The sequence below is a fragment of the Xenopus laevis genome, chromosome 4L (assembly GCF_017654675.1).
Source record: "Xenopus laevis strain J_2021 chromosome 4L, Xenopus_laevis_v10.1, whole genome shotgun sequence".
NCBI lineage: Eukaryota > Metazoa > Chordata > Amphibia > Anura > Pipidae > Xenopus > Xenopus laevis.
The window spans coordinates 108,110,783-108,135,326 of record NC_054377.1 but is presented as its reverse complement, the minus strand read 5'-3'; the positions used below and the strand labels follow the sequence as shown (position 1 = coordinate 108,135,326).

Sequence of the window (24,544 nt, the reverse complement as noted above, 5' to 3'; positions counted from 1 at the left end):
CTGTTAAAATAACCTCTATTTACAATTTAAGTTTGAACCTTATATACAGTTACTTATTCTTGCACAGCTGTCATACTATCATACTTTCTATATTTGCAATTATACATACATTCATGGCTGCCATACTGCTTGACTGCGGCAGTCTTCATAGACAAGGGTAATAGCATCTCTTAGATGCCTATACAGATGAAGTTATTTGTATTACAGGGGTAGTTCACCTTTAAATTAACTTTTAGCATGATGTAGACATTGATATTCTGAGACAATTTGCAGCTGGTCTTTTTTTTGGTGGTTTTTCAGTTTTTCTGTTTCTGTTCAGCTGTATTTCAGCAGCTGTCTGATTGTTAGGGTCATTCTGTTTGAATGAGAGACTGTAATCTAAATAGGAGAGGGACTGACTAGAAAGAAAAGTCATAAACAGTAATACTAACAAAATTGTAGCCTCATAGAGGAATACAGATTTGGCCGAGGGGTCAGTGGCCCCCATTTGCAAGCTGTAAAGAGAAAGAAGAGGATGTTAAATCATTTAAAAGCTATAAAAAATGAAGATTGATAGCAAACATGTTAGGAGTAGGATATAGGAATATAAAATATAATTTAACTTAAAGGTGAACCAACCCTTTAATGGAGAATGCATCAGTAAAGGCAGCTACCATCTGTATATTTAATTGCAGCTATTCTCAAGCACACAGGTTACATATCAAAGTTGTAGTTGAAGCAAAGGTTCAAAATCAGGCACACCTCCTACAGGTTCACCCCTATATATGAGCACACAATAAATGATGCATTCACATTTTACTGTCTATGCTTTTTTTTTTTTTTTTTTTATGCACTAATGGGGAAGCTGAAAAATCGGACTACTGAGCAGAACTTGTAGTCATCTCAAAGGAAAAGACAGAAAACATAAACCCTTCAAATAAAAACGTTTTATTTATTTTTTTTTAAATATGATTTTCAAGCATGTAACCCATAACTTAAATTTATGAAGAAAAATCATAAGGAATTTAAGATGCTTATGTACAGGGCTTCTATCAATCTATTCTGAACAAAGATGAATGTTCCCATTCCACATTTCATCAAGTGTGCACCGAATGTGCCAATACCATGAGTGGATCAGCTGCTTTCAATTAAAAGTGTGAAAATGAAGTTTTGTTAATACAGATATGGGACCTGTTATTCAGAATGCTTGGGTTTTCCGGATAAGGGATCTTTCTGTAATATACATCAGCATACTTTAAGTCTAGTTAAATGTGAAATAAACTTAAAATTATTGTTTTTCCAAAAGATTAATTATATATTAGTTGGGATCAAGTACAAGGTACTGTTTTATTATTACAGAGAAAAAGGAAATCAATTTAAAAAAAAATTTCAAAATCAGAGATGGCCTTCCCGTAATTCGTAGCATTCAGGATAATGGGTTTCTGGATAACGGTAATTCTAATATGAATTGATGCAGAAAATATGCCACGACTTATATAATTTATATGTATTGAATTTCTGCCCATAGTTGGTCATCTGTAACAGTGCCGACTGCTGACTATAGCAAGAGACATATCATAATTTGCTTCTTTGAACAATTTCAAAATAACCCATTATAATCATCCATTTAATTCCAAGCCACACACATTTGCAAGGGTACACTAACAGAGCAAAACAAGTTAAAGGCATGTCTGCGACCATACATGCATACGAATTACTATTCTAAAGCATTTTGGAGAATATCATGACTATTTGCATAGCTATATTACACGGAGATTGCCATTGCTCTTCTTACATATAAACTTCTCATCACATTACAGCAGAAAACCACTATACAACAACTGTGTGCAGTCTAAGCCATGTATTTATTCATTATTCACAGCTGCAACTGATCTGGGTTAAATGGTGTACATGGATTGGATACACTCCATTATGTTGCCCATTTTGTAACTGTACTGTTCGTTGCAATGCTAAAACAGTCCTGAGTCTGTGAACTGTGAATATTTATTCTGCTTTCTCATCCATTCTCTTATTATTCATCTATTCTCAGAGTCACTTCTGTGAATGGGGCAGCTGTTGGGCCATTGGAGGTGCTTTCGTCCTCTTTCGGTTTAGTTTCAACTTCATCCTCCTGTTGGACAGAATTCTTCTCAGATTCCTTTTCCACTGGAGCTTTTACAGCTAATTCATTCTGAATTACCACAGTGTCCTCCTGCCGGATGGGTGTCTTAATCTGACCATTCTGAGCTGGCACAGTACTGGCAATAATATCATACAGGAGCTGGTAATGTTTCTACAGGGAGAAATTCAAAAACAAAATTAGCCAAAATTGCAACCATTTTTCTTCCTTGATCATCTTCCATCACTAGATAGTATTCACATGCACAATGTACTTTGTGATGAGGGTAACTTGTCCACATTCTAAGTTAGCAGCTCAGAAAATGAATGTATCCGGTTCTGGCCCCTGACCGGCGGTCTCAATACCATATTGCCAAACTTACCAAGGAGTAGACCATTCCAGTCCGCTGTTTGCGTATATTTTTTACAGTCTGAAAAACATCAATGACTCCCTCAATGGCGGCACTTTCCAAAAGATTCCATAAGGCACAGAAAGTTCCTGTCTGTTGAGATCCATCACTGGTTAAAATGAAAAAAGAAGAAGATGATGGAAGACAAGAGCTGGTTTAATTGTGGTGACACATAGTAAAAAGGTGAAGGAGAACTAGCAGTGCTGCCAAACTATGGTGAAAAGTTTAGAATCACATAACAGAGCAGGGACTAGTTTAATGAATAAATCAATAAGGTTAGGCCTTTCTAGTAGAACAATCAAATGGAAAGTTAAATTTAATTTACCTGCAGTGAACAACGAGCGAGGAAGATTTGTCGTGCTTGCTTGGCTCCTCCACTCCTTTGTCTGGGAATTCCTTTCTGATCTTCTCAACCATATTTAGCAGCTCTTTGGAGTTCCCAGGAAGCTCTTCCACCCACTGCTCATAATGGAACTGGCAAACAGTCCTTTTGTCTGTTTTCTGTCCAGAGTCATGGAAAAAAAAAGAAGGGTAAACAGGTTTCATTGGAAAAAGGATCACCATGCCTTGTTTCATAGTAGGGTTGTATACATTGTTCCTGATCTCATGAACTCATTTGACCATTGAGTATTGGTTTGCCATCAAGGATTAAGTGTGTATACATATTTCAGTTGTTGGCAGATATTGTAGTAATGCAAACACAGTGTGATAACGCTGCTTGTGAAAAGCATTTATAAAGCAAACAGCAAAATACCAGCAGCAACATTTTTGGATAAAGGTTGTCCACCTTGCTTGACTAGCATGCACACTGACCTCAAGCCAACCAGACAATTTAGGGATAATATATTGGAACACGGATGCGAGCAGGGCCTGATCAATGTCCAATTTCATATATACGAATGCAAGCAAATCATACCAACAATGTTTTAACATCTAGTGGAAATCCTTACAAGAAGAGTAAAGGATAAAGGCTGTTTTAGAAAGGACCAACCTCAGTTTTGAAATGAGATTTTGGACAGGCAGGTTGTCCATATAATGTAAATAATGCAAACTGTGGTTACAGAACTGCACAATGAAAGGGTCTTTGGGGGTCTTATTTTACCTTGGAGTATGTGATTTCAAAGGTGCGCTCAGTGAAGCTGCCACAAGACTTCTCATTGGTCAGTTCCACCTCAAGATCTTCATATGTCTCTTTCTTTTTCTCCCAGTATGGAAAGCAGGCTGCCTAAAAAAACACAAATGTGGAGGTTCAGGTTTCACAATTATTTTTCTGTTATAGAGTAAATTATGCAATTGTTCCTTGTTCATTTGCATATATAATAAATAGTTATTTGCTGGAATAGGGGACACTAGCCTCTTTCTTATGGGCACAACCAAAAAGGTCTTTTGACGTTGAAACTAAAATAACTGCACAGTATTATACCTGAATCCACTGGCATCTCTATATTCTTACAACCATGTTGTTAACATATATTTTGCATTCACCTTGTTTTCCTGGGATGGTGCAGACAATGTGACAATGGCTTTGACCTTTTTTTGGAAAATCATTTGCCAGAAGTCGGACACTGTGTTCTCCAGAGGTCCTTGAGTTGCAATGATGGCTCTGGTTCCCCAAAATCCCTTTTAAAAAGAACAATTATGGATCTTATACATATGACTAGCAGTATATTTTACATGCATTTCCCCCATGCAAACACACATACATATTCTTTTTTCTTTAAATATAAACTAAATATTAATGCTTACTTTGTTCCAATTTGAGACGAAGGGAGCTATGGGCCCACATGAAAAATGGATTTCTATTTCTAGTGTCCCAGTCAATCCATTTACATTTTTGTGTTCTCCACTTTTTTTTGCTTTTTTTTTGCATTTTGCTTTCTTTGTTATGATCGCTAAGCACAAAGCTCCCTTTGAATCATATTCTCATGTTTTAAAACTTATGAGGCATCCTTTTCTTTCCTGTTGCTGAGCTAGCAAATTGACATTCTTCAAGTCATCTATAGGAACTCAATTCATAACTCAATTTATATAAATACATACTGTATATATATATATATATGAATTGAGTTATGAATTGTATATATGCGCATGTGTATACAGTATATACACACACACACACGCACACACACATATATATATATATATATATATATATATATATATATATATATATATATATATATATATATATATATTAGTCTGCTGGTCTAGAACAGCATATTGTAGTGTAAAGTATAAAAAGATACAGTATCAGTATTACTGCATGTGTATGAGATAAACCAGCCAAAACATACTATAATGTAAGAGGCGTTAATGTACTTAGTGCCGTCCTCAGTGTCACCCTCATCGGAGGAATATTCAGACTCCTCTTCATTTTCCTCATTTGACTGCTCTTCCTCCAACTTTATTTGGACTCTGTTATAGTCATCTACAAAATTAAGGAAAGCTATTGATGCAAACATACACAGATACACAATAAATGATGAAAGAAAAAACTAAGTAACAATACGTAAGGTGAATAGACAATCCAGGTTGCAGCTGAAGGCAAAGTATTTATTACAAAGCCCCAACTCATTGACCCAATTAAAAATACTTACAGTATGCCTTGGCCATTCATTTAGATGTGAAACCCTTAGGAGGCAGTATACGTTTATACTGAACTTATTGCATCTGTCTCTATTGCAGGGATATCAGGATGCTGAAGTAGCTAAAGAATGTGCACATGCTGACTATAGCTGAGACACTTTAAAGAATTATTTGTCTTACAGAAAAAAACCATTAAACTGATTATTTGGCTTGTAAAGCATTATATTGTACCAGAATATGTTTTTAAGGATTTGATCTATAATTTGAGTCCAATAATGTTTCTGATTTCATCATTTATTCAGCTTAGTTTGTACCCCTTGTACACACCCATCTGCATAGCGATAGATACAAACCATTTCATCTTGCACAATGTCCCATTATGGTCATGAATAAGAAGTCAAGTTTGAAGGCTATAATGCTGCTGTACCTGCAGACTGATACAGTACACTTTCACATTCTAGGGGGTTTTGACTGTCCTTTAATGCCAGTGGAAAAGAGTCTTATCCCTTGGCGTTAATCAGAGAGATTCAACTAATGAACTAATGCATGTTGGATAAAGATTTCTGAATTTTTAAACAAGTTCTATTAGCCACAAGTCAAGTGCTTTTCATTAACAAAGCCGGTAGCTATAAACAGTTGGCTTGCTATGAAAATAATACCAAAGATCTAGTAGTTTGGTGCTATTGACCGAAATACATGTTGGTGCTTTCTTACTACTAAAAGGGGTTGTTTACCTTTGAAATAGAGTAAATTTTAGTACAACGTAGAGAGTGATATTCTGAGACAATTTGCAATTAGTTTTCATTTTCATTATTATTTATGGTTTTTGAGATATTTTGGTTTTTTATTCAGCAGCTCTCCAGTTTGCAATTTTGGAAGCCTGGCTGCTGGGGTCTAAATTGCCGTAGCAACCATGCATTGATACAAATAAGAGACAGGAATATAATTAGGAAATGGCAAATAGTTAAAAACTATTTAAAAATTAATTATAAAGACCAATTGAACATTTGCTTAGAATTAGCCATTCTATAGCATACTTAGGGGCCAATTCACCAAGCTCGAGTGAAGGATTCGAAGTAAAAAAACGTCGAATTTCAAAGTGTTTTTTGGGCTTCTTCGACCATCGAATGGGCTACTTTGACCTTCGACTACGACTTCGACATCGAAGGATTCGAACTAAAAATCGTTCAACTATTCGACTATTTGAAGTACTGTCTCTTTAAGAAAAAACTTCGACCCCCTAGTTCGCCATCTAAAACCTACCGAACTCAATGTTAGCCTATGGGGACCTTCCCCATAGGCTTTCCTACATTTTTTTGGTCAAAGGATAATCCTTTGATCGTTGGATTAAAATTCTTCAAATCGTTCGTTTCGAAGGATTTAATCGTTCGATCGAACTATTTGCACTAAAATTCTTCGACTTCGATATTGGAAGTCGAAGGATTTTAATTCCCAGTCGAATATCGAGGGTTAATTAACCCTCGATATTCGACCCTTGATGAATTTGCCCCTTAAAGTTAAATTAAAGGTGACCCACCCCTTTAAGCCATAGCCAGCTAAGCAGAAACTACAGGATGCAGGAGGGCAGAAGAATTATATAATCATAACACAGATCAAGTTCAAGAAGGGGCAATGATCATGTTCGAATGAGAGAGATTACGTCAAGAAGGAATCAAAACATGCAGGTTTTACAAGTGAAATGTAAAAACCTCAAGAGAAAATGATCATGGGTTAGAATGCAAAAATGAAGCACAACTCATTTTGGCCATTTTTACGATGACTAACTTACATGGGACAATTTTGGGGTTGCGATTCAAATCCTTGTTGCTCTGGTCATTACCAACTTTCTGCTGTCTCCAGTTCCTATAAGACGGGATTCTCTAAAGAACAAATGCACACGTCACATGATAATGCTACTAATGCGTAGAAAGTTCTGTGTCCTGATGTTGTGTAAATGGGGTTTGCACAGACAAGTATGCAAATATGTGCAAAAAATGTTTATTCCCTTAAACCAAGAAGGAGAAAAAAGGACATTAACTGAATAGATAGTATCACGGGTAAGCACATGTTTCTAAAGGGCAATGAAGTAAATCATAATATGATATGTGCATGCACTTCATACACTAATTACATATACCTCCTAATATTGACTTTGGATGTGCGGTACATCTATACTCAAGGGGATGGAAGCATTTTTCATGATAAACAGCTATTGGCAGTGTGCTGGATTCATTCTATTTTGTATAGTATACCTTCTATACCTTTTTGTTCTGCTTTTGTATTACACGTATGGGATCTGTTATCCAGAAACCCATTATCCAGAAAGCTCTGAATTATGAAAAGGTCTCTCATACAGTCAATTAATGAAATAATTCAGATTTTTGTAATTGATTTTCTTCTGCTCTATAATACTTTGTACTTGATCCAAACTAAGATATAATTAATCCCTATTGGAAACAAAATCAGCCTATTGGGTTTATTTAATGTTTAATTGAATTTTAAGTAGACCATATATATATGAGAGCTAAATTACAGAAAGATCTCATATCCGGAAAACCTGAGGTTCTGAGCATTCTGGATGCCAGGTCCAATAGCTGTAATATGTATCTGTCCCTACCAAGTATTGCTAGGACCACCATGGTCCCATGAAACAGCTGCAGAGAAAGTGGTGTTTAAATTATTAACAACATTTGCTTTTAATTTTATTAACAGAAAATCTGATAGCCTTACCTGAAACTCACTCTCCAGCTGGGAAGGCTCTGATGGAGGGTCACAGGTTTTTAGGTTGTTGAGTGAGTTAGGTAGTTCAGGAATGCTGATTTCTGTCTCCCCAAACTGACTGTATTCTACCAGACATTTGTGTATGAAGATGTACTGAGACTAAATGGAAGAAAGATGCAATGAACTAGGATTATTATTGTAACCAAAGAGAAGTCTTCAAACCGCAAAAAATCATCTGCACTGATAGAAAGGCTGTTGCAAGTACAGTTTAAAGATTTGGTGTTCTTAAGAACTTCAATGTCAAGGATATATGGAACAGTCCAGGGAAGTGTGACAAATTCCAAAAAGGGAATGTAAGCTCTACGTTACAGGATGGCCGAGTGGGCATTATTTACAGTCAATGGGTGTAAATATGATTATTATGAATACCATACAGTAAACTCTCTAGAATTTTTGTATCCCTGTTGAGCTTTCTAAAGAACAATAGGAAATACTAAACTCAAATTCTGAACATTATTAGGAGAAAATAACTTCTCTATAGCTTCTATAAGACATCATGGATGCTTATAAATAATTCTGCATTGCAGTCTATTCATATTACAGTACATTTTTACTGTATTATCCCAAGTGTTATTTTGTACTCTATGACATACTGTTTTTATTGTGTTGGAGAAAACATCAAATGCTGTAGGATCCATGTGCAAAATATTTTTTATTATTTTTTTAGTGAACAGCAACTCAAACCGTGATCACAATATTACAATATTGCAGGATAATCTTTATAATTGTAATAATAATACAGACGTATTACCAGCATTCCCCTAATGCTATGTATTTGTATTATGCAACAAGACTTAACCTAAACTCACCTCTACTTGGACCATGAGGCAACGCTGGCGTCTCAGCTGTACAACATAGCCATACACATCCACCCTGTTCTCAGCTTCAAGGCCTTCAAGCATGGCGTCAATGCTGACGTATGTTCCTGTACGCCCTACACCAGCACTAAAAGGGCAACATATATGGACATGTAGTCAATGCTTAGGCATGTTGCTGTACCCTTTAAACCAGTAGCGCCAGAGGGAATAATAGGGATTAATTTTTGTTTAAAATTTAAATATTTAAAAATAAGGCTAGCGTTCAATCATTTACCCAAATGTGGATCTTGCATAAATTCTCAGTATCTGGTGAATTCCTATCAAACCCGAAATCAGCCAAGAAATTAAAATGATGAAATGATGATGAAAGTAAGAGATACCTGCAATGAACAATGATTGGCCCACTAAAGAAATTGCTCAGTGCATTAACTCTTCTCCGTAACTTGAGGAGCAGATTGGGGTCATCGGGAACCCCATGGTCTGGCCAGACAGTGAACTGGATGTGAGTCACGTCTCTTTCAGATCTCTCCCGCTCCTGCAAAAAAAAGAAAAAGAGTATATGAATTTACAGTATATCCATTTTGTCTCAGTCTGATTTCATTTGCCACTATAACATGACATTTTTGTGTTACCATATTACATATGACAACTGCAAAATCTGAAACTGTAAAGGTCAGGAACAGTAATCATACACATTTATGTGCTGCTAAAGACCAAAAGGCAATGAGCAGGACTTTTCTAATATAACAAACTAGAGGTATACAGGATAGGCAGCTGAGGGGGAGTGTGAAAAAAGATGTGGCAATGTGGGGTGGTGGTAGGGGGGAGCTGGGAGAAGGGGTACTTTATCATATGATTTTTTGTTTTCTGGTACAAAGCAATGCTTATAGGAAATAAAACGCTATTTGTAGTAGGGATGCACTGACTCCATTTGTTTTTGAGATTTGAACAATTTTTTTGGGTTCCATACATGTATTCTTTAATACAAAACAAATATTTAAACAAATCATCAGTGGTGGGACTTTTATTTTATTATTTCCTCTTACATTGAAAAGCCTGCCAACCTGGCATAATGACTATGTATTGCAGCTTGGCTAATACATGAAGGGATAGTTCCAGTTGGCTTGGCCTGTCCTTCAATAAAATGTTTCAAAATAGACAGTGCCAGTGGAATCTAAGCAATGGGTCTGCATATGATCATGTTGATTCTATTAGAATTGTTACACTTACTATCATTGATATTACTGCTGCCTTATTGCAAACAACTAAACATTTTCAGACAAGATCATTTCACTCACATTGTTGATGTGCAGCTTTCGTGTGATGTAGTCAGGAAAGATTTTCTCCCCTGTGATTTTCACAACAATCTCATTGTAAGTTGCAAACTCATCCTCCATTGATGGCCAGTACTGAGCACATTTGTTCTGACAATGAACAGAGAAGATATGAGTGAATAGTGAATATAGTATATAATGAATGAGTGTGTGGGCAAAAGTGCATGCAGGGAACAAAGTGTAAGTGAGTACACGTGCAGACACTACAGATTTCGGTGAGAGCAGACGTGTGCATGCAAGAATTTCTGTATGAATGTAGATATCATGCTGCATTATCACTTGGATAAGGGTTTCTGTACCAAGAGGGACCTATTTAAAGCTGCCACTTTCAAATGGACACTAAGGGGCCGATTCACTAAGGGTCGAATATCAAGGGTTAATTAACCCTCGATATTCGACTAGGAATTAAAATCCTTTGACTTCGAATATCGAAGTCGAAGGATTTAGCGCAGATAGTTCGATCGAACGATCGAAGGATAATTCCTTCGATCGAACCATAAAAACCTTCGAATCGAACGATTCGAAGGATTTTAATCCAACGATCGAAAGAATATCCTTTGATCAAAAAAAGTTAGGCAAGCCTATGGGGACCTTCCCCATAGGCCAACATTGACTTCGGTAGCTTTTAGATGGCGAACTAGGGGGTCGAAGTTTTTTTTAATGAGACAGTACTTCGACTATCGAATGGTCGAATAGTCGAACGATTTTTACTACGAATCCTTCGATTCAAAGTCATAGTCGAAGGTCGAAGGTCGAAATAGCCCATTCGATGGTCGAAGTAGCCCAAAAAAAACTTTTTTTAACTTCGAATCCTTCACTCGAAGTTAGTGAATCAACCCCTAAATACTGGAAATGTTATACTGCAAAATGACAAGCTCTGTCTTCCCTCCTGCATGGGGAAATGTATTTTATTGTTCTAAATTGCACTATACAATATATTTACCCAGGCAAAATGTAAGTAGGATCTTTAAAACTCCCACCCAAATCTTTTTCCCCAACACAAATCACATATGGGAGAAAGATTCAGATCATGAGGCTCATTTAATCAGTTATTAGCAACCAATATGTTATTAGCTTTTTTTTAACCAGTTGCAGCTGAAAACAAAAATCTGGGTTACTGCCCGGATTCAAATCTGCCTAAAGTTGATAAATAGGTGTCAGTGAAATGATACACTAACACTAACATTTTAATTGAATATAAGCTTAGTCATGCTAAAATAAGAAACTTTCTAAATCCATTAAAAATTCTGGACTGTTTCTGAAATAATTAAATGTATCTTCAATATCCTGCTCAGCATCTGTTTCTCTTCATTCTGTCTTCATGCAGGAGATGACATTGACAGATACATCCAATATATCTTTTAGTGGGGGCTCCTGTTTCTAGCAGATGTATTAGAGCTCATTCAAATAACTGACTTTGCACAAACAAAATATAACAAAATAACTGACTTTGGCACAAATTCTGCATGTAGAGAAACATGATTTCTGGTGATAATAGAGTGAGCTTTAATACATCTTCAAGGCAAGAGGAGCCCCCTAAAATATATATTGGATTCAACTGTCATTCAAAATCTAGACTCCCAACTCCTGCAAGAAGACAGAATGAAGAGAAACAGATGCTGAGAGGGAGAGAGTGAAAAGTAACTTGAATATTTTAGAAACGGTTCCAAATTTTTAATTGATTATATTAAGAGAATTTCTTATTTCAGTATGATGAAGCTTATATTACATTTTTAATTTTGGGATAGTTCCCATTTTTGACATTAAAGCTTTGCTGATGTTAGTACATATTGATTCTGCATTTGCTTACCCTGTTCCCCTCTTCACAGCGTGTCACCATTACAATTATTGTTGACTTTTGCTCCCAAACCATTCTCCAGAAATCATATATTGTTTCATTCTTAGGACCTGTAAAACACTTCACTCTGAGCATCTGTCCCAACAGCACATGGGCAACTCATTTTACTGTCTCTCCCTAATCAACACCCAGGAAACATAATGACTACCCTCTGAGGTTTAGTTTCTCCCCATTTGTGGGCTGGAAGGCTGGCTGGAGTGGTCTTTGGCCAAAATTCCTGGATGTCCTCTTTGAGATTAGCACCATTCTCAGTAAAGAAAAAAAGAATTGGGCATAATCTCCCTTTGCATACTGTTTATAATTTATTGATGTTTTCCAGATGACTGATGAGATATAATTTAAAATAATGTAATTCACACACTAATATTTTTGTAAGTTGTAAATCAGCATTGAGGACTTTTTTTAAGAGACTTTTTATGAACTATATTGCTGCTTTTAGTATGAAATAAGGGACGTTCCTATATATTAGAATTAACTGATGTTTTTAGTATTGTGGCCGGCCAGTTTTTGTTTTTAATGTGATAAATTGTTTTATACGGGGCAATAAAATTAATAGTGAGTATATGTATTAATGGACAGTTTTTTAACTACACCTTAAATTAATTGTAAATGTTTACATTGGAGAATAAATGATTATAAGGGGATAACTATGTATAAATGTATAATGGTTCCATATGATTCAGCAGGAGCTGTTTTCCCTTTGAAATGAAGACAGGGGTTTTTCACTTTCTTCTGAATAAACTACAAGTAAGCCAGGATTGACACATACAAAAAATACTGTGCATCTAAAAAAGGAGCTGTCAAATCATGCAGCCTGTAAATGTTCGTAATGAAGGAGTTTTGTCACAATTCCTCATTAATCGATTATTAACAATTATTATAAAATTCCTAATTTGGTGTTTTCTAGCTATAATGCCTTTAATATCAATTAAAAGCAAAAATGAGCATGAAATATGATAAATTACCTTGTGCAGCAATGTATTTCCTGGGTTCTTTAAACCCCTACATGGGAAGAGAGGAGGGTTAATAATGACACTGACATTCTGAATTTATATCAACCAAAATGTAGCAGTGATGATCATTACATTTACCATAACTGGATGAAATAGAATAAAATACACAAAGCTGTAACAATGAATGGCATGATTGCAATACATGTAGTTTTGGCTATAAAAGCTTTTAACTTTAGGTGTCTTCTGAGATGTTTCAGTCTGCCAGCAGAATATATGACATTGTATAAAGTTTTTTCTTCTTACATTGATGTAACTGGCATTGATGTAATCTGATCCTGGCTCTCCTTGTATCTCAGACAGAACAACCCGATTATCATCATCTGAAACATAAGGTAAACTTTGTATCAGCAGAAATGTTTGATTGAGTTATATTGTGGTGAGTGAGATCTGTAATTCTGTCTACCATTTCTCCATAAAGACACTCCTTACAGTGAAACAGGCATTCTAAAAAAATATCCTCCCCAATATTTGTATCCCCTGGCTGTTGTCATGTGTGTGTGGGGGTGCTAGTAACTATAACTATGTTGCACAGCTATGAAATCAGAAACCAGGTATGGGGAGTCCTTTACTTTTGACATGTTGGGTTGATGGAGTTGAGTAGAGGCAGGGGTGGTGGTTACAAATCCATGGTGGGGTTGGTTCTCATTTAAAGGCCTCTTAGAATTACACATGACAACTTTCTCTTTCTAGATATCTAGTCTTGTGAGCAGTCAAATATTTGCAATAATAACTGTTTATTAATGGGAAACAAGTAAGGGCACTTTCTGGAAGTAGCAGTTACTTAATATCCTCTAAAAACTTCCAACAACGTTCCAAATCTATTCCAGATTTTTATCTTGATGAAAAGAAGGATAGGCAGTTGAGCAGGAAATATTCTCCTCTTCCTCCAATTCAAACAAGGTAAAGAACAGTACCTTCAAGCTCCCAGCTTGTTTTGCTCTTCAGAGAAACAACTTCTCTTTATCCAGCCTACATACAGACTAAGAAACCAGACTTCCCCCAGCATGAGCCAGTTAAGGCTAAAGATACTTAGCTTAGAGCCCCTCACTATATATAAATGAGAAACCTATGAACTATGTCTACTCCATTCACTACTTTCCCAGCCTGTGTATTACAATGTTCACTGAATACTTACATGGTAAAATATCAATATATCGATTCTTAGATTGGTTGCAGGATTTTCTGGCTTCTTTAATGCTAAATTTGCTGAATACACGGGGGATGCTCTGGAAAAGACCAGTGGAAAACGTTATTATCCCAGGTATTATTACGAGTTAATAAATCATATATGTACAAAATGTATAGGGAAAAATAATGTTCATTTCACAATTTCCATGGTAAAAATAACTGATTGATGAACATTTGAGGAGCAACAGGCCCAGCATTTGGCTCCTAAACACAATAAGACACCTTTGATGAAAGATGTTTGTGTGACACCCACCTAAAAAAGTAAATCTAATTTGGTGGGTGTTTGAACTTCAAAACAGGGGACCTGACCAATATTTGTGGACAAAGTGATGGGATCTAGTTGTTTGCTATTGTGTGAATTAAGTCCATTTTCATCACATCATTGTACCATTCTTTTTATTTCTAATAAATTTATATTTGTTTTATAATGTAGGTTTGTGCCCTTCTTGTATGATACATCTTTTATGCAGTCTGTCTTCCAGCTCCAGCAATCATTAATGGTTTCAGGGTTGGACGGGGCCACCAGGACACCAGAAAAAAAAATGGTGGGCCCCAGCCAAGACCTGCTCCACATGAACACAGCCCTGATCAGTCATAAAAGATAACATACAGTATGTTATATAGCAGCTGATTTTCAAATAATTTGACAAGTTGGAAAATTAATTTTTGAAAGGCGAAATTGGTAGGAAAGTAAACCAGAAACAGATCAGGAAAGATTCTGCACAAACCCTAATGAGAAATATACCTGAAATTCATCAAGAAACAAGCGCCCCTCATCTGCATTCTTTTTTTTATAGGTATCCAGGAGCAGCTCCACAGGAATGGGGTCAATATTCATCAGATGTTTCTCATCATCTAGACAAGTAAATAAGAAAGGCAATAAACTCAAAGGCCCACATGGCACTTAATCATAGGCTCACACATAAGGCTATTGATATGATGGTATGAAGATTTTTTTAAAAAAAATTTTTGATGGCCTGTTTTCGACCTTCAGAGTGCCCAATGCCAATCTACTTTATACACTTTGCCTAATTTACATTAAACATCCACTTCCACAGCCTTGTTTTTATATGCTTATATTATACTGACACCTTTTAGGGCAATGGCACATGCTAAGATTTGTCATCTGGGGCTAAATATGTGTGAAATTACTTGCCATTGAATAACATAGCATCGCTGAAAGTTAATTTATTACGTGTGGCAATCTGGTTAAACCACGGAATATTGTCTCCCTTTGTATGTTCCTGGGAATAAGCTTGACCATTGCCAGTAATATGTTTTACTTGCTGCAATGGCAAAGAATTTTTGGGAGATTTGTTGCCCGTGGTAGAGCAGAATTAACCATGGAAGACAAATTTCACCATGTGTCATTGCCCTTACCCCATACTCCCGAATAAACCTACATGGGTATGTAAAGTGCATTTCATATGTTCTCCCTGCCTGGACAACAAGTCTATTGTCTGCCAAAAAACAGCTTCTGGTTCTTCCTAATTAAAGAAAATCTGTGAATGGAACTTTGTGTAATTTCTTTGACAGCAAATCTCTCCTAACCACAACCCCATCTAAAGTTGCTGGTCCCACAAACAAAAAATAAAATGGGGTTTACCTTGGTTAACAAGTGGCAAGCTCTCACACTGGCTGTTGGATTAAAAAAAAAAACAATAATAATATTACAAAAGGAAAATTACCTACGATAGAAAAATGACTACATTACTTATATTACTAGACAAAAAAGGAAAGGAGAAGAAACAAAGTAAAGGGATTTTAAAGCTAATATTTCTACATGCAGATATTAATTATTTAAATGTAGTAATAAAGCCCCAACATATTCTACAGCACTGTATAATTAATGGTTGTATACACTGACCATACAGAATACATGCATGAATACAACCGCTACAAGAAGTAAAGACGGCCCTGCCCAAAAGAATACCAGTGAAACAAATCGGTTCTTTATTCCATTTGTATTTTTTATGTTTAGATGTTTTAATAACTTCCTTGGTATTTGTGATTTTAGACAATTATGGGGGAATGTTATGTTGGTCACTACTGAAAACATTGCTTGCGAATGAATGTTTGTAAAGTGAACAATTTTGCCTTTGCGATCACTTTTACACCCACGCAACAGTAGGATAGTGATTTCAAATGTTATAGACTGCGATAGTGTGCAGTGTACAGGTATGTAATAAAACTTCTTAATGAAAATGTTGTTACGTTTGCTCCAAACATTTACACCACATTCAAGCAGGTCTTAAAGGTTCACAATGCGCAATTAAGATTCCCAATGCAGTAACAGACTAACGAAGTATATTACATTGTGACATGCAAATTTTTAAATTTTTAAATTTTTTTATTTCCCCCATTTCAAAAAGCATTAATACCACAAAAAAATTGAACTTTCATAAGTGGGCCTCTTATTGTCTAGCACAGGCCTCTTATTGTCTAGGAATGCAAAGAGTTGGGCCATAGACTGCAACACATGGGGTTAGGTACACAGTTTGAAAATGAGCTCAACCGAAATGACCATAAATCCAGTTATTTTACTCAGGGGTGTCCAAACTGCAGCACTCACTAAAATTAGGATGATCTCTGCTGAGAGTTGTAGTTCAGCAAGAGCTGAAGAACTGCAATTTAGACATGCATGTTTTTAAACCTGGATAATAAAAAGGCACTGTTATAGCTAATAATAGATACTAAAAACAGTCAGGGTAGGTATATTAGTTCTGTGTCAAAAACTCATATATTGCATTTACTGTATATGCATGTTTTAAACAAAAAAAAGTGCATATTTTCAGTTCCAAATGTAACCTTCTATTCTACTGTCTCATGAATGTGTTTTAAGCACAAAAAGGGACAAACAGGAAGAATATAATGAAATTATCTGGTTGGTTTTGATGCCCTATAGTAAATGTTAATTCAACAAAAAATAGATTTAGACCTTGGGTCTTATATTTAAAAAGGAAAGACGCCTGGGAAGGATTAATTAAATCAGTTAAACACAGTGTGATGTTGGTGATACTAAATACAGGTTGCATTCAGTGCTAGATCATTGAAGCCTGATGCCTGAACTTTTACAAGAATGAGATAGCTGAGATCTCTCAATGTAGCTCAAAACTAGCCATGAGTGAATCTGTTTAACTTCCCTTAAAAAATGTTTAAGAAATATTTGCAAAATAGCAGATATTGCCTCAAACCCATTCCTGCCAAAATTATTCGATCATCAGTAAATAAAAGAAGTTGTTTTACATATAACCTACCTTGATGAACCTCTCTGTAGTTTGTAAATTTTACCTAGAACCAGGAGCAAGGCTAATGCCGTAATAATAATGAAGAAGACCAGGAAACCAATGAGGGCCTTATCATTATCTGCAAAGCACAAGAATAAAATTGGGTTAATAACAAAACAACCCTACTGCTCTGCCTTCTTATACAGGGAACCCAGTCTATCCTATGAATACCCCCACACAACTGTGCTTGGAACTTAACCTAACAGGGCAACTTTTTGTCACCATTGGTAACCTGCCACACATTTTGCCTCATTGCAGGAGTGTTGCTGCTTCCATAGGTCTGCTGTTGTCTTTATAAAGCCATTACAAGAAGCCTGGTTGTGTCTGATGATTAAGGGGAGTTGCATGATTTATGTGGTGGCGTGGCTAGCCCAACAGGAACATTACCTTTCTTGTAGCTTATACAGAAAGATGTCACAAGTATATGCCAGCATAAGTACTTACTAGTACTAAGGCCAATTGCAATGGGAATTTGAGGGTAGATTTCCAATTTTGACTTGCTTATTTTCTTGTACTTATAGGCCAATCTACTTTCTTTCAGTCATGTGATTCTAGATCCATCTCACCCAGATTAAAAAAAAGTTAGAGGTCTGAAATTCTCAAATCTGTTTGTTCTTTTAAAGAACAAGAACCCTTCCGCCCTTTAACGTGACCCCCCCCCCATGTATTTTACATGCCTCTTCCCCCACACCTGTTCAGTAAATGCAGAATGTGTACCTGAATTGGCGGCTGCCACGTTTGGCTGTATCATATGCCTAGCCCAAAAATGAGTACAGTTAACTCAAAAATGTAGGGCAATGGCTTTTTAAGCAATACACACTTGTCACTGGATCTGACAAGGCATGCTGCAATCGTTCCCATTCACTTTTAAAGGGAATTTCTTTTATCTTGATGTATATTGCACATTTAAATATACTTACATTTAGTTTTTATAACAAATTCTTTTGGGGGTCCATAATGTTCACCATTGTATAAACTAATCTGTCAACAAAACAAAAGCAACATGTGTTAAAGTAAGCTTGTAGTAATGCAGTTTTCTATCGCTATCCAATTAGCAGTTGTATGTAGTAGTATACAGATGTTTAACATTAATTAATTAAATGGAAGAATCATTTGGATCCTTTTGTTTTTCAGTTCTTTGCTATAGCTGTTTTAGTATCACTGAGAAGATGAATCACCAGTCTCTTGCTTAAGTTTCTGTGGGAAACACAAATTATAGTGGGTTTTAAGGTGAAGTCCATTTAAAGTAATTTTTAATGATTTGAAATATCTGTTGCCAGATTGGTTTAGTGAATGGACTAAACACTAAACATGTAACATGATTGCTTGTTGGTTTCCTTTTTGTACCTGTGAGCCACATTCAAAGGCTGTGATTGGCTATTTGGTAGCCCCCAAGTGGGCTGGCAGTCTAAAGGAGACCACCTGGTTTTTATACAACCAAAACTTGTCCAAGCCAAGAATTCAAAAATAAGCACCTGCTTTCAGGCCACTGGGAGCAACATCCAAGGGGTTGACGAGCAACATATTACTCGCACACCACTGGTTGGAGATAACTGCTCTAGTAAAATGACTATGAAGATTTTCATTCATCCAGGGTCATGGTATATCTAGTATAGGTAAATCTAAAAACAACTGGACTTGCTGAGTAATCAATGAAGACATTTCGCTACTCATCCGAGCAGATTCTTCAGTTCAACTGACTGGTGTGGGAAGTTCTCGTCATATAAACTCTTCCACTAATCCAATCACAATGGCCCATTGTAACTAGGTGTAGATACTGTGTAGTTACTGTGATAGGATTATCCAATGAGTTGCATGACAACAATTGCATGACAATTGAATTTCTTCAGATGTCACCTCGTTGAAGAGTTACAATGGGCCATTGTGATTGGATTAGTGGAAGAGTTTATATGCCGAGAATTTCCCACACCAGTCAGTTGAATTGAAGAAGCTGCTCGGATGAGTAGGGAAACGTCTTCATTGATTACTCAGCAAGTCCAGTTGTTTTTAGATTTACCTATACTAGATATGCTCTAGTAAAAGGATGCATAACTAGGTGCAATATTCGATGTTCGTATATCTACTATATTTAAACTATTTCTGAAACCCACATATGGCTCTCTCTCACATCTACCCTAAGATGGAATGATGTCTGTGTTATTCTGACCTTCTCTTTAAGCAACGTACTAATTTTACCCAATTTCTTTCCAACTGTGTTCTTGCTCCACAAATAACACTCTAGTACAGGTATAGGATCTATTATATGGAATGCTTGAAACCTGGGGTTTTCAGGATAAGGGATGTTTCTGTAATTTGGATTACCCATACCTTAAGACTGCAAAAAAATTATTTAAACATTACATAAACCCAATAGGATTGTTTTGCCACCAATATGGATTCATGTGGCTTAGTTACCATCAAGTACAAGCTATTGTTTTATTATTACAAAGAAATAGGGTTTTATAAAGATTTTAATTATCTGCTTAAAATGCACTCTATGGGAGATGGCATTCTGTAATTCGGAGCTTTCTGGATAACAGGTTTCCGGACCAGGGATCCCATACTGAACTAGATGCTCAGGTTTTCCATTCCTCGTTTAGCTATAATCTTTCTTCACTTTAATAGACCAATCTAATTAATATTAATATTTCTGATTGGACAAATGGGGCAGTTTCAATTCACCCAATTTTGGAAATATGGACTGTCCAAATTAAATAGGTATAACTGGAAAGTAAGTGATTTGTCTCACTTCTTCCATTTCTTCTAGGCTACTTGAGAGACTTTTACTTTCTAGCTCTCTTTTAGATCTTCAGTTAGGCTTTTCCTTTACTTTGCTAGATCTGCAATGACTGGAGAAGCATATAATCTGTATCCAGACAGATCTCCTTTGAACAGGCAGATATATTTTTAGTATCAGCTAATGAGGAAATGTTCATTTTTCATTTTCAGGAATGAATTCTGGTTTATCTGTCAACTACAGTATTTCTGGGTAACTGGGTGCCTGAGAAGTCTGGGTAGAACACTTATAAAAGAATTAATATATATAATGTGTTGGTTTTACTTTTGCTTTACTGGCATATAAATAGGTGAGTTTTGGAAGGGTTATATTGTCAGCACAAGGATGAAACATAGGTGGCTATCTCGTGGCAAGTAGAAAGATGAAGAATGATGAATACAAGACCAAGGCATAAAGCAACACAATAATTGCCTGTCTTTAATCATAGGGTTAGAAATGTATTGTTATATTAGATTATTGTGTTAGTCTTTTTACTACTAAAGGGGTATTGAAGACTTATGTAAATGTAAAATTCTAAATATAATTACAGGTAGTGACCACTAGAGGACAGAAAACTCCCTGTGAAAGTACTAGAGAAAGGGGGCTTGAAAAGAAAGGGAGAGAACAGTGAACCAGATGGAGTAACAAGCCAAGAGGTTTAAGGCTCAGGATACCAGGTACACCAGGAGGGAAGAGTGTGCAAGGCTTAGGGAAACTGGCAATATATTTAATGTATGTTTACTAAAGCTTGTACAAAATTCTTATATTATCTTATATTATTTTGTATTATTCTTGTAACAAAATGAAGTGCGTTGTGGTCAATGTATATTGTCAAGTGCTGGTATTAATGCAAGTGTAGCAGTTAATTTCAGTGTTAATTATTGTGAAATGCAAGTTGTAGCACTTAGGCTAATGGCATAATATTTATTTGCAATTTTTATGTACTATTAAATGCAATTATGGCCAAGAAAGTAATAGTAATTAATAATTTCCTAACTATATTATAAATGAATTCACTTATAATACAATTACATTGTACCTAAGTATTATTCATCTCCGATGGACTAATTTTATCTGCCCATGTTAAAAAGCTGACATCACATCTTCCAACATTATACAATTTCTGGCATTTTTTCACATAACACCACTCTTTGGGTGGCAATAGAAAGTGGTGAAACTTTTGTTTTTATTTATCGACTATTCTGGCACTAGTCTTAATAAACCTTGCGTAACAGCTCACAGAGTGTTATGGATGCAAAATAAGCAATAATATATATGTCTTAAAACCTGCTCTGCAATGTTATCTGGAGCAAGTCATTATTGCTGTCTAGAACACTGTAAACAAATGCCTTAGTGGCAAAGTGGCAAAGCACAGCTAAAGCCACACCAAGGGGTGATATGAGGGACATTGGGTTAACCTGCCAATTAGGGCTGTTCTGGATATACAGGGTAAGAAAACACTGGTGTGCCTATTGCAAGTAGTTCTTTAGAAACACCTGGCAAGGTTGGTATTAGTGGGTTTTACTCTGTTGCAGGGTGTGAAGAATCCATTTGCGGAAGGTAGAACTGAATTGCATTTGCTTGCATGTAGTAGGAACCTTAGATTGACAACTGTACAATTCTGTTTAATATGTCATTGTATATAAATAAAGGTTAATATTCCTCTCACCTTAAATGTATACTGGGTCAAATAATTCAGGTTCAGAATTCGAAAGTGGCAATGGGTCTGATTCATAGTTACTCCAGAATATTCAAGATGAAAAATCCTTTTTGGCCCCTTTGGCAATCCTTCGTAATCGCATTTAATATCAATACCATTATTTTCTATTAATTTTCTGTGTTTCTTTGTTACTGTACCAGGTTCTGTATCAAAGACAAAAGCAATAATAGAAGCTGTCAAGAAACTCTCTCGCACTGACATTTAAACATGTTCTTGGTGATATATGGATATAGGGATAGTACAGTTATGGGATCTCTTATCAGGAAATCTGATATCCAGGAAGCTCAGAATGACAGGATAGCATTCTCCAATATAGACCATTTTAATCAACCTAGTTCTTGATCCTAACTAAAATGTATTAATCCACATTGGTGGCAAATTAATCCTGTTGGGTTCAATTGTTTTATAATATATATGGTAAAATATGGTAATCCAAATTGTGGAAAACCCCTTATAAGGCAAGCACTGGATCCCAGGTATTCTGTAAAATAAATCCCATAATACAGATGAAGCCACTTGGATTTGTGTGTTAAATGCATCATGACTCGAGATATATTGAAGAAACTGTGTTATCTAAAGTCACGTTAACTCATTTAATGCATTTAACCTTTTCATTAGCATACCAAAGCACCATTGTTCACAAATGGCGAACTCTTTAATTAGATGGGATGCTGTGACTCAATTTTCTGTGTTAAATTGGATAAGCTCTTTCCAGCTTCCACATGGGGGGGTCACTGACCCATCTAAAATACAATTTTGTAAGACTACAGATTTATTGTTATTGCTATTTTTTTATTAATCATCTTTCTATTCAGATGCTCTGCTATTCCTGTTCCAGTCTCTTGAAATCAGTGCAGTCTAAACTGGAGAGCTGCTGAATAAAAAGATAAGTAACTCAAAACCAACAAATAACGAAAAATGAAAATCAATTGCAAATTGTCTCAGAATATCACTCTCTATGTCAGTGCTGTCCAACTGGCAGGCCGCATTCGGCCCCCTTGTGTGTGTCCCCACATGAAAGTCTGCCTGCCATGACTGCTTACCTTGTGTAAGCTTTATAAGGCATCATTACTGAGATTACCTGGCTATACTGTTTACACCTCAAATTCAGACTGTAATCCCCTGTATTGTTCACACCTGTAACACATATACTGTTCACATCCCTAAAGCCCTGTACTGTTCACACCTATAATGTCCTGTACTGTTCCCACCTCAGACCCAAACTGAAAGTACCCACATTGTTCACTTGTTCACAACTCATACAAACTGCTGGAGAGGCACCAGCATTGTGTACAACTGTATACATCACAGTATGAACTGTTCATCTTAGAGTGATCCTGATAGGTTTGTCTGTCTCCTGCTGTATTCTGCCTTCCCTATGCTGCCTGTGTGTGCCATACCCTGCCTGCCCTATGCTCCCTGTGTGTGCCATACTCTGTCTGCCCTATGCTGCCTATGTGTGCCATACCCTGCCCACCCTATGCTCCCTGTGTGTGCCATACCCTGCCTGCCCTATGCTCCCTGTGTGTGCCATACCCTGCCTGCCCTATGCTCCCTGTGTGTGCCATACTCTGCCTGCCCTATGCTCCCTGTGTGTGCCATACCCTGCCTGCCCTATGCTCCCTGTGTGTGCCATACCCTGCCTGCCCTATGCTCCCTGTGTGTGCCATACTCTACCTGCCCTATGCTCCCTGTGTGTGTCATACTTTGCCTGCTCTATGCTCCCTGTGTGTGCCATACTCTGCCTGCCCTATGCTCCCTGTGTGCAGGGTCAGACTCGGCCAGCGGGACACCGGGAAAAAACCCAGCAGGCCCCTGGCTCTTTTGGGCCCCCGGCCCAGATCAGCACTCAGATTTGCAGGATTCCTCCTACCGCGTCTTTCCTTTTGCAGGTGGTTTTGCAGGCAAAACATAGTGCTCGTGCAATGGACATCAGACCCCCAGTCCGACCCTGCCTGTGTGTGCTATACTCTGCCTGGCCTATGCTCCGTGTGTGTGCCATACTCTGCCTGCCCTATGTTTCCTGCGTGTGCACGCTCTATGCTTCCTGTGTGTGCTATACTCTGCCTTACCTATGCTCCCTGTGTGTGCCATACTCTGCCTGCCCTATTCTCCCTGTGTGTGCCATACTCTGCCTGCCCTATGCCCCCTGTGTGTGCCATACTCTGCCTGCCCTATGCTTCATATGTGTGCCTTAATCTGCCTGTCCTATGCTTCCTGTGTGTGCCATACTCTGCCTTCCCTATGCTCCCTGTGTGTGCCATACTCTGCCTGCCCTATGCTCCCTGTGTGTGCAATACACTACCTGCCCTATGCTTCCTGTGTGTGCTATACTCTGCCTTACCTATGCTCCCTGTGTGTGCCATACCCTGCCTGCCCTATGCTCCCTGTTTGTGCCATACTCTGCCTTACCTATGCTCAATGTGTGTCATACTCTGTTTGCCCTATGCTCCATGTGTGTGCCATACTCTGTTTGCCCTATGCTCCATGCCTGCCCTATGCTCCCTGTGTGCCATACTCTGTCTGTCCTATGCTACCTGTGGGACATGAGCCTAGTAGGGTTTGTTCTGGAGGTTTGTAGCATTTGGAAATTGTTGTTAGGGGGCCCCTAAGATGTTTCATCATGTGCTGGAGGGCTGTGTTATCCACAGGGGAGAAGGACTCATATGGATTTAA

At 37.1% G+C, this 24,544-nt stretch overlaps 1 protein-coding gene across 7 annotated transcripts in view; it reads right to left on the bottom strand.

The window, feature by feature from the left end:
• Nucleotides 1-911: 911 nt before the first annotated feature.
• The window catches only part of ptprc.L (protein tyrosine phosphatase, receptor type C L homeolog), an 84,029-nt gene continuing 60,396 nt past the window's right edge, over nucleotides 912-24,544 (bottom strand). For all 7 annotated transcript variants that reach the window (XM_041590597.1, XM_041590598.1, XM_041590599.1 and 4 more), the window contains 20 exons: nucleotides 21,818-22,011; nucleotides 18,293-18,353; nucleotides 17,343-17,451; nucleotides 15,692-15,723; nucleotides 14,831-14,940; nucleotides 14,033-14,123; nucleotides 13,141-13,217; nucleotides 12,850-12,886; nucleotides 11,837-11,934; nucleotides 9,991-10,116; nucleotides 9,073-9,227; nucleotides 8,684-8,819; nucleotides 7,824-7,973; nucleotides 6,883-6,973; nucleotides 4,802-4,935; nucleotides 3,993-4,127; nucleotides 3,610-3,732; nucleotides 2,833-3,008; nucleotides 2,481-2,616; nucleotides 912-2,272 (listed from right to left, as the gene is read on the bottom strand). In XM_041590597.1, coding sequence (XP_041446531.1) covers nucleotides 2,012-2,272; nucleotides 2,481-2,616; nucleotides 2,833-3,008; nucleotides 3,610-3,732; nucleotides 3,993-4,127; nucleotides 4,802-4,935; nucleotides 6,883-6,973; nucleotides 7,824-7,973; nucleotides 8,684-8,819; nucleotides 9,073-9,227; nucleotides 9,991-10,116; nucleotides 11,837-11,934; nucleotides 12,850-12,886; nucleotides 13,141-13,217; nucleotides 14,033-14,123; nucleotides 14,831-14,940; nucleotides 15,692-15,723; nucleotides 17,343-17,451; nucleotides 18,293-18,353; nucleotides 21,818-22,011 — 2,432 coding nt within the window. In that variant the 3' untranslated portion in view covers nucleotides 912-2,011. The remainder of the gene's footprint in view (nucleotides 2,273-2,480; nucleotides 2,617-2,832; nucleotides 3,009-3,609; nucleotides 3,733-3,992; nucleotides 4,128-4,801; nucleotides 4,936-6,882; nucleotides 6,974-7,823; nucleotides 7,974-8,683; nucleotides 8,820-9,072; nucleotides 9,228-9,990; nucleotides 10,117-11,836; nucleotides 11,935-12,849; nucleotides 12,887-13,140; nucleotides 13,218-14,032; nucleotides 14,124-14,830; nucleotides 14,941-15,691; nucleotides 15,724-17,342; nucleotides 17,452-18,292; nucleotides 18,354-21,817; nucleotides 22,012-24,544) is intronic.